General features: G+C 34.9%; 1 protein-coding gene across 2 annotated transcripts in view; it reads right to left on the bottom strand.

Annotated features, from left to right (window-relative positions):
- Positions 1–10,718, bottom strand: part of VPS8 (VPS8 subunit of CORVET complex) — a 249,543-nt gene that overhangs the window by 168,178 nt on the left and 70,647 nt on the right. For both annotated transcript variants that reach the window (XM_050778327.1, XM_050778328.1), the window contains exons 21-22: positions 8,254–8,300; positions 385–607 (exon numbers count right to left, since the gene is read on the bottom strand). In XM_050778327.1, coding sequence (XP_050634284.1) covers positions 385–607; positions 8,254–8,300 — 270 coding nt within the window. The remainder of the gene's footprint in view (positions 1–384; positions 608–8,253; positions 8,301–10,718) is intronic.

The following is a 10,718-nucleotide window of genomic DNA, read 5'->3' as shown; positions in this document are numbered from 1 at the left end:
ATGAGAAAGCAGCCATAGTTGAAATTCACTTGCTCAATGAAAACTATATTAGCGAACGAACAAACTGATGAAGAGGGATCAGTTAACAAGCATTTACAGAGCAACTTCTAAACGTAAACTCTACACCAAGTACCACTGGGGATGTGAAAGAGACAGAAGACGACATAATCCCTGGCTTGCAAGGCACTTACAATCTAGCTTTTACTTAAATACAGTCCTAGGAAATATATTGACAAATATAAGTTTATAATACATCTTACAAAAAGTGCTCAATAAATAATTATGGTTTTTAGAAGGCAGGGTCAGGCCTCATCAGTGAGGTAAATGTAATCAATAAAGGAATGAAGTTTACTTCATAAGTTAGTAGACTGTCTATAAACTCACCTGCTGAATATCTAGGCTGGTGATATCCATATGTACAATGAGAGCTTCCACATTTTCCATTAATTTTTTATCTTGGAAATGAACAATCAAGTCTTTCATTACTTGGGGTGTGATTCCCACCAATTTATCACTTAAAATATATGGCTCAAGGCATTCCAAAAATACTCCTTTGGCCACTGAATTCTCACTTAATTTATCATACATCTGGCTAAATAAGAGATCCCTGTAACAGAAAGGGGGGGAAAAAAACTTTTAGGAATATGCCAAATATTCATTAAATTTAGTCTCCAAAGTATATCTCATTTTTTCCCTATTTCAACTTACTCATGAATTTATTTAAAATGGCAATAATATTCACATAGAGCTTTATATTACAAAAACTTTATATGTGTATGTATGTGTATATATATATGTGCGTGTGTGTGTGTGTATATATATATATATAATCCCAATTAATCCTCCCAACACTTCTTTAACAAATCAGAAAAGCTAAGATAAATTGTTTGCTAACAGTAACATATCTAACAAACAAGAGAGTCAGAATTTGAACCCAGCCTTCCGGCCTAAATCCTGTGTCAGTCTATTGTGGCATATTGCTTCTTAAAGACAACACTGACATGGGAACAGATAACTGGATGGACATCATGAAGCAGGAAAAATAAAAAAGGACTACTCATGATTTATCCTTCCCTCCTTCCTGGTATTTAAATATTCCTAGCTGACTTGCAGAGCCAATATGCTTCTTTGTCTAGCTATAACCCTTTGCATCCCAAAATGTTTGGCTAGTGATTATTCATGGAAGAAAAAGAAAAAAAAAGTGTTTAATACTTTAAATATAAACCTAGAAACAATTTTGTTGCAGAAACAAAAATTGTTTTAAATTACTTTAAATGTCAACAACTTCGACAATGTTTATTTCATATTTCTGTAAATAACCCATAAATAATTTGAGTTATATTGACCATAGACAGAATTCTGAATTCTGTTTTCATACATTATATAAGTATTATTCTAAGTTGTTATTTATTCTTTAAAATTACCATTTCGTCTAATACAATATTTCAATATGCTGAAAAATCAGAATATACTTAAGTATTCCTGTACTGTTGAATATATTACTTATTTCTAATATTTTGAGTGATACTACAATGAACATCTATACAAAGCCTTTCCCATTTGGAGGGCTTAATTCCTAAATCACTCAACTTTTAGAAATTTATCTTAAGTGAAAAGATATGAAAAAATCTGTGGCACTTGAAATGTGCTACGAAATTATCTTCGAAAAGCATCACAGCATCAATTGACACTGCCACCCGCAATGTATAATCATGCCAACGCATGACATTTGCAAGTTTGGTTTTTCTCCCCTGACAATTTAATAATTCTTTTATGACCAGCAAATTTGAGTAGTTTTCATGTTTTCATTTATAAATTGTTATTGCCTTGTATCATTCACTTCTTTGTTCATTCCATTTTTAAAAAAATACAAAAATTGTGAATTTTATTTACCTGTTGAGATTATTTACTTTTTTCTAAATGTGTAATTTCTTTATACGTATATCATATCAATTGTGGAAAGTGATAAATGGTTTGTTTATTCACAGGTATGGTCTTTCATGACAAGTCCCACACAAACGTCAAGGAAGCTCCTGAAAGGACTAGGATGGGGTTTTGACTCATCTGAAGTCGTGGAAGGGGACAGACGGAAAACAGACTGGCTACAACTGCACCCGAACTCCATGTCACCCTGCAATTAACAGCATTTGCAATATTCTGGGGAAAATCCATAGCCATTTATTTTCTTCTCAAATGCACAAATGTAATTTTACATCATTTTTCCTCTTCATTTAATATTTATCAAAATATTTTCATGTCAGTTTCATTTGAATCAATAATTCATCATATTTTTGTGATGACTGATTACTAGCCAAGCAGAAGAAACAGAGATTAATGGAGTTTTACTGGAAGAAAGAAAAAGTAACAAGACAACTAATGATTCAAAGAAAATGTCAGATTTGCTAGTCCTTGTACTCTGTAATGTGTTGTTAAAAGGAACATGCTAAAAAAGATAATTACATATTTTAGCTTAGTACAAAAAGCCTTGGAGAGAGAATTAAAAAGAGCTAAAAATTCAGTAAAGGCTACAAAAGTTAATTAACAAGGCACTCCTGTGTCAAATAGCATGTGATGCTGGTAAGATAAATGCAAAACCACACATTTTTTTCTTAACCAATCAGAAACTATAATATAAAGAAGAAAGAAAAATAAGGCTGAGCAACTCCTACTTGCATCTCTACCTTAAAATAAAATTAAAAAAAAATTATATTCAACGACAGATTCTCATCATTCTGGGGGAATATTTATTAGTGCATCAGGAAAGGGGGATATAGAAAAGTACATACAGTCCAGGCCGGGTGTGGTGGCTCATGCCTGTAATCCCAGCACTTTGGGAGGCCGAGGCAGGCAGATCACTTGAGGTCAGGAGTTTGAGACCAGCCTGGCCAACATGGGGAAACCCCCTCTCTACTAAAAATACAAAAATCAGCTGGGTGTGGTAGCGTGTGCCTGTAATCCCAGCTATTCAGGAGGCCTAGGCAGGAGAGTCGCTTGAACCCAGGAGACAGAGGTTGCAGTGAGCTGAGATCGACTCTAGCCTAGGCAACTGAGCGAAACTCCATCTCAAAAAAAAAAAAAAAAAAAAAAAAAGACAAGTACACACAAAAATTTTTAGCTCTCACATTTCTTTCTATATTTAGGCATTATTCTCCAGGGTGCTATCTTTGTTTCCTAGAAGGACTGACTTCAAAGTTGATGTTTACCATTTCAAGCTTAGCCTCCCTATGGCCAGTCTAACAGAAAATCTATCATAAATAATAGAAGACCAAAGAGATATTTCTACAAACTTCATTTTATAATAGTACTCACATTAAAGATATTTTTGAAGTTTATCATTTATAACTTCAAAAAGAGGACAACTGTTAAATTTACTTTGTACATTATCAATTTCATGATTTTTTAAAAGTGAAGAACAGCTTTGGTTATAAGAAATTACAAATTTAGAATTTATGGGAAGGGGAACAAGGGCATCAATCCTACCACTTGCCAATCCATACTAAATACATAACCAGAACCAAATAAGTAAATTTCCACCAAATACAAATGGTATTTAATACATCCAAAGTTGATTTGGGCTGGTTTCCTTATTTATAAAAGCAAAATTCAAACGAATTTTAAGAAATTATGTTCAAAATGCTCTATTTTCTGATACAAGTACCACAGTTTGTAAAGATTTCCTTTAAAAAGGCATGTGGTGATAGTTACACAACTGTGAATATACTAAAAACTACTGAATTGTATACTTTAAAAGGGTGAATTTTATGGTATATGAATTATATCTCAATATAGCTATAATAAAATTAAAAAGGCCTTCTTTCCCCTAGCTTTGAAGTTAGGTTGATGCAAAATTGCAGTTTTTGCCATTACTTTTAATGACGAAATTCACAACTACTTTTGCATCACCCTAATAAAATTTTAAACATCCAGTTCTTCCACAAGTCTTGATAATTAAGATCTTTTTGTTTCTCAAACAATAGTCCTGATGTTGAACAACATGAGGGAACAAATTAAAAGACTACTTCAAGTTCACTTTGGATTTAACAGAAATATTTTTGGTTCAGATGCATACGTAACGCAAGCCACTGGAACGATGGCTCCTTAACAACTGTGAATACCCCTTACAGTGATCAAAATTCAAAGGGGTCAGTATCATCCGTGTAGAACACCCATTTTGCTTTTTTTAAAATAACTGCTTTATTGCTATATAATTCACATATAATCACATAACCCTATTTTTAAACAACGTTAAAATTATAATTATGGTTTACATAAACTCTGGATCTATTTTCAAAGTAAAACTGACACTAGGGCTACCATATATATGCTAATATATAGCCTGTATTTTGCATAGGTAAAATGACAAATCAGAAGTATCCCACAAAAAGCCTGAAGACATTGTGTCTTTTGCCTAATACTGAAAAAAAAATACACAAAACGAAATTGAAATGAAATTGTGGAACACAGACCAAATTATGAAAATAAAGTATAAGTCTTCAAAAACAGAATTCCTGTCATTTCTGATATTAAGTAATTTACAAAAGATTCTAATGCCAAATTTTAACCAAGATAGATGTCCATAATACACTGAGCAGTATGCCCTACACAGAAAAACAAATGTGATTACTGTCACATAGTAAAAATGATTTTACATTATAAAAGAGTTATTAAATATAAATAGGAATACATATACACACTAGCTTAATTAATATTATTGATGGGTATTGAATTCTCTGAGTTATGAAACTATGAGGTAACAGTGATTATAGTGTAATAATGGTTGTGGCACTAAGTTAAAATTAATTTCAGAGCATGTATTATGTTTATAATTTCACTCACATAAGAAACAATATAATATGTGAAAATAAAAGGACTGCCTATAAAAACAACATACTCAATCAGAAGACATTAATATAAAAGGAATCTGGGGAACAGGATTAAGTGTCTGTGTAATGACCCTAGAAGTGGAAGAAGTTACCTGAAATTGGCTGGCTGAGTACTAGATGACATTTTGTTAGATTGTATTTGTATTATGCAAAATCTGAGCATTCCTTAAAGCAATGTTAATGTCACAGATACTTTACAAAATTGGAAATGTAGAAGAAAAGACCTTAGACATAAATAGGACCAAATGTCAAAAAGGATAGTATAAAGAGAACGTCCAGTTCAAAGAGAAAAGTACTATACTGGAATGAAGCTACTTACATCTGACACTTCTTTGCTACAATTTAGCATAGGGAACTGACCATTTTTAACCTTATTATCTATGGCAACTCTAAGAAAAAAAATTTTTAAACTCTACCATTTAAGTGGTTACACTGAACTATTTAATTAAACATAGAATTCTTATATCTAATAAATCTTTAGTCATTGCAAGTTTGAAATGGAAGGGAACTGAAAGATGGCCTAGATGCAAACAATTAAAGTTGATCAAATGGCTTATTCAACCTTTCCTTCTAAGCTCAGGCCCATACATAGAAGAATCTTAACATTCTGATGAAAAAGAAAAGCCGTATGGTGAGAAGCAAACAAGCACAACACAGATCTAGAACAAAAGAGGGAATGTTTGACCCAATGCCTAGTTTCACAGCCCCAACCTTTCTTACATCTCTGGGAATGCTGCCCTCCCACTTTTTCTCCTATTAGAACCCAAAGAGTAGAATTAGGGAAACAGACCAGGAGGGAAAGAAAGAGAATAAGAACCCACATGCTGGAACTTCTCCCAAGCAGAGGCAGGATCTAGTACAATCCAGTCTTTGGTGTTAAAAAACAGAATTGAGCGAGATGGAAGCCATCCATATGCTCTTTGTACTATGGTTCAGGAAAACTGTTCATGGCCTTGATCTAGGAGTGAGTATGTAAGAGCAGGAGGAGGAAGAAAGAAAAGAGGTATGGGTATGAAAAGGACCAGAAGAGCTGAACTGAGGAAGGATTCTCTTCCTCTTGGAGGTGAGGAGTATACACTATGACTGCTGTTCCTGTTATTTCTGAGATCTCCAACAACAAATATTGTATTTGTTTCTGACACAATACAGAGAAAGCACGCTAAGGAATCAGGAAAAATTAAAGGAAAGAAGTTGACGAAAATAAAGAAATAATAAATAAATCCTAATTTGGTGAAAATTGAGACCAGATTTTATCTTCTATGTTATATGCTGTGATTCAATACAGAAATTATTGCATTCTCAGCCATTCAATAGGTGAAATAAATGTTAGAGAATATTTCCTTTTCAAATCATATAAAAAAGAAAAGTTTATCTCCGGAATATTTTAGGGAATAACAAAGTATTTTGGGAAAATATCATCAATTTTTTCTTTTTCCCTATATAATCTTTCATCTTACAACTGTTAGGCCCACTTCAACTTTATGTCACTGTGACAGTATTCTAGTATTCAAGATAATGATCACAAGTCACCCTGCAAATCAGGAGGCAAGATTACTTCATCAGTTCAACCATCAGGTATTGGATAGCTATATTGTATCAGGCACCATTCTAGGTAGAAATAGTCCGTTTTATAAAAATAAGCCTTTTTACTCTAAATAAAATTTAGTCTTTCAGGCACTTCACTTCATCTCATTTATAAATTGTCTCAATTTGAATATCAGAGTTGATCCCAGTACTTATTAGTACTAGAAATACCTCTACACCTCCACTTCCTCATCTGAAAATGAGGATAACATTACCTCTCTTTACATGGTATTTATGACAGTTAAGTAGAATATGTAAAACTGATTCATAAACTATTAAGGCTGCTTTAAAAATACAGGGACATACAACAAGGAATTGAGTGTGAAAGGGAGGTAAAGAGAGAACTAATTTGGAAAATGATAGGGTAAGGTTAGCAGACACATCATGGTGCTTTGCTTTCTAGGACACAATGATTAACTACACAATCACTGTCCATCAGCTAAAAGTAAACTAGCTGTTCAAGAGACACAAAGGTATTTCTGGCCCTAACACCTGAAAGAAATTTCTCCTGTAGGCCCTCATAAAGAAGACAATGTGTAATATAAAGTAATGTTCTTGGCCGGGCATGGTGGTTCACGTCTGTAATCCCAGCACTCTGGGAGGCCGAGACGGGTGGATCACGAGGTCAGGAGATCGAGACCATCCTGGTTAACACGGTGAAACCCCATCTCTACTAAAAAATACAAAAAATTAGCCGGGCTTGGTGGGGGACGCCGGTAGTCCCAGCTACTCGGGAGGCTGAGGCAGGAGAATGGCGGGAACCTGGGATGCGGAGCTTGCAGTGAGCCAAGATGGTGCCACTACACTCCAGCCTGGGCGACAGAGCGAGACTACATCTCAAAAAAAAAAAAAAAGTAATGTTCTCAACATCCCTACTGTAAGCACGATGTATTTCGCTAATTATGTAACACTACAATTAAAACACTGGAATCAATTTGAGCCCCAAGGAGAACTTACTATAGCTATCTATGACTGCATCAGAGGTCTGACATAGCAAATTACTGCCCTCTTGATAACCTTTACTGATACTTCAAAATATGACCCAACCTTTTATGAATCAGGCTACTAGAATTTATATAAATTCATGAACCAAGTCGTATTGCATAGCGTTTTGGGAGATATCTACATTAAACCTTCACATTTGTTCTCTATCACTTACAAAGTGGTATAAGTCAGTGGTTAAAACCAAGAACGCAGAAGCTAGACTCATGTATTTGAATCCCACCTTTGCCACTGAGGCAGGAAAGTCGCAGGTTGCAGTGAGCCGAGATCGCACCACTGCACTTCAGCCTGGGCGACAGGGCGAGAGTCCGTCTCAAAAAAAAAAAATTAAAAAAAAAAAAGTATACATACCAAAAAAAGGAGATTGTGTGTGTGTGTATATGTGTGTATATATATGTGTGTGTGTATATATGTGTGTGTGTATATGTGTGTATATGTGTGTGTATATATATGCGTGTGTGTATATACATGTATGTATATATCTATATATAATGAATCATACACTTTTTACTTTTAAAACTCCTTAATATTGTTCTTTTGCTAGTTACATTCTTTACTTCCAATATCCTGCCACACAAATAAATAATATATCCATAGCATCTGTCTTAGGAAAATTAATTTTATTAGGTAAATGAACTGAAAATTGCTAAAGAATCAAATTTCTATAAATTAATATTTTTTAATCTATTCAGTCAAATTCATAGAATTCCTAGCAATGGCTTATACATAAACAAGGGCTACCCGTTTTCAAAATAACTGAATCTGACATGCAATGCATACTCACTTTCGCTGCAGCAGAAGGCAGTAATCAACTATGACAGGCACCATATCCTGTAGAGGAACCATAAAGAAAGCATCAGCCCCACAACCCTGTCCAGTGGCCCACTGATAATGACGGGACTGCTTAAGATGCTATTAGACTGTTAGGAGGATATAACTTTGTATCATGCGTTTGGTAAGCAATTTGGCATTATGTGTCAAAGTCTGAAAAATAGAATGTTTGACCTAGTAATTCTATTTCTGGAAATGTACCCTAAATATGTTTAAGAATAAAACTTATTTTAATGCATTAAGGTGTTCACTGCATCTTTCTAACAGAGGGAGCAGGAGAAGGAGGGGAAGGGGAAATGGGAAAGAAAAAAAGAAACATGAATTACATTCAACAACATGGGAAAATAGTTAAGTAAATTTTATTATTTAAGTAAAATACTACATATATCTTACAAGCTTATCAAGAGTTTACAATATCATTAAAACAAATACTAGGTGAAAATATGTATTTGTCTCACAGATCTGTAAAGAAAACTCACAAAAAAAAAAAGGAAACCAGAAGAAAATAAATCAAATTGATAATGGGATACAGTTGGTCCTGCTGGTGGCTCAGGTGATTAAGGTCACCCATATTTTGTCACAATCCTCCAAACCTGCTATTTTAACGTTGATTTAACGTCTCAGTTTCACAATATTTTTATTGCTTTAAATTCATCATGTACAGACTCATATCAAGTAAATGACAACCCACAATTTTGACCCTTTCCAATGGAAAGAGTCTGAGGGAGAAACAGTAGCTTATTATGACTGGAAATTGTCAAGTAACCAAGCATCAAACTTCAGCAGTATTCTTTCCTTTTCTGCTGGCTACAGGGAAATGGTTTCCTTTTAAAAATCCTGGAAGGGTTATGTTCTGGACAGAAATCTCATCAGGAGGGAGAAAGCACTATGTGAAAAAGAGCTCCACATACTAACACCTGTCTGATAAAAAGGTCAAACCTAAGGAACTCTTATTATTTGAGAGAGAGGTGACTAAAGAAGGACCTACAATCCTGAAAGGATTATAGGGCTATCCCTGACCCATCCTGCTTCCTTTACTTACGAATATTACTCATGACTACATGTAGATTTGATTCTTCGAAAATAGGAGGTAAAATTATAGATGTAAAAAGTGTTAAGAGCCATAGCAAATCTCAACCCTGAATGAGAATACAGTGGGCTAGGTAACGGGGAGTTGGTGGCAGGAGGACTTCCCTAGAAATGCTAGAGAAAATAAACAACCTTTAAAATACACAGCTGAGCTCCTAAGATAGTAAGGGCAATAGCCAGGTCTAAAAGTGAAAAGGGAACTGAAAACCAAAGCAGTAAGTTCTGAGCTGTTATTGATCCTATCCTGTAGGTTTGTTGGTTGCAGAAGAGCTTGGGTTTTAATGCCAGAAAGAAGCTGAGGCCTTAAACCCTTTTAACAGAGGGAACTGAAGCAGAGGACCTGCCTAAAACTGGGATTCTTGAAAAGCCGCATCCTCAATGAAAGGAAATTAGAAAAAAAAAAAAAAATCTGCCTGTTGGCATAGGAAGATGACAAGGAAGTTTGTCTGTCTCAGCCTGGGCTCAGAGCGGGTAAATTTATACTCACCAAGAATCTGTAATCAAGACCCTGTCTTCAGGTAGAGCTGGGATTTGAATTTATACCATCGCCTCAGTATGAGAACAACTGAGCCAAGAGGTTCACATAAAAAGTGATCCTGAAAATACTATGCAGCCATAAAAAAGGATGAGTTCATGTCCTTTGCAGGGATATGGATGAAGCTGGAAACCATCATTCTCAGCTAACTATCACAAGGACAGAAAACCAAACACTGCATGTTCTCACTCATAGGTGGGAACTGAACAATGAGAACACTTGGACACAGGGCGGGGAACATCACACACCGGGGCCTGACGGGGGGTGGGGGGCTGGGGGAGGGATAGCACTGGGAGAAATATCTAATGTAAATGGAGAGTTTATGGGTACAGCAAACCAACATGGCACATGTATACCTATGTAACAAACATGCACATTGTGCACATATACCCTAGACCTTAAAGTATTAAAAAAAAAAAAAAGTGATCCTGAAAAAGGATACTCCTCAGATACTTGAAAGAAGCAAGTTAAAAAACTCCCCAGAGATCACCCTAAACCCAGGCAAAATAACTACTGATAAAGTCCTATTGAAGATGTGCTCAAAATAAAAAACTTGAAAACACTTCGTTAAATAATGCACCATACACCATACATGAATGTCTGGAGGAACTATAAAGGGCAGTAGTATACCCCCAAAACTTCAAATAATATAATTATCAGGTAGAAACTATTTTTAAAGTATACTTAAAATAATTAAGGGCATAAAATAAGGAATTAAGTGCCTGGCCCGGTACTAAGTACTTTGGATATACTATAGGGTTTAATGGAGTGTGAATCAGATTCATACACTTAGA

The sequence above is a fragment of the Macaca thibetana genome, chromosome 2 (assembly GCF_024542745.1).
Source record: "Macaca thibetana thibetana isolate TM-01 chromosome 2, ASM2454274v1, whole genome shotgun sequence".
NCBI classification, from domain to species: Eukaryota; Metazoa; Chordata; class Mammalia; order Primates; family Cercopithecidae; genus Macaca; species Macaca thibetana.
This window is presented reverse-complemented; position numbering and strand designations above follow the sequence as displayed.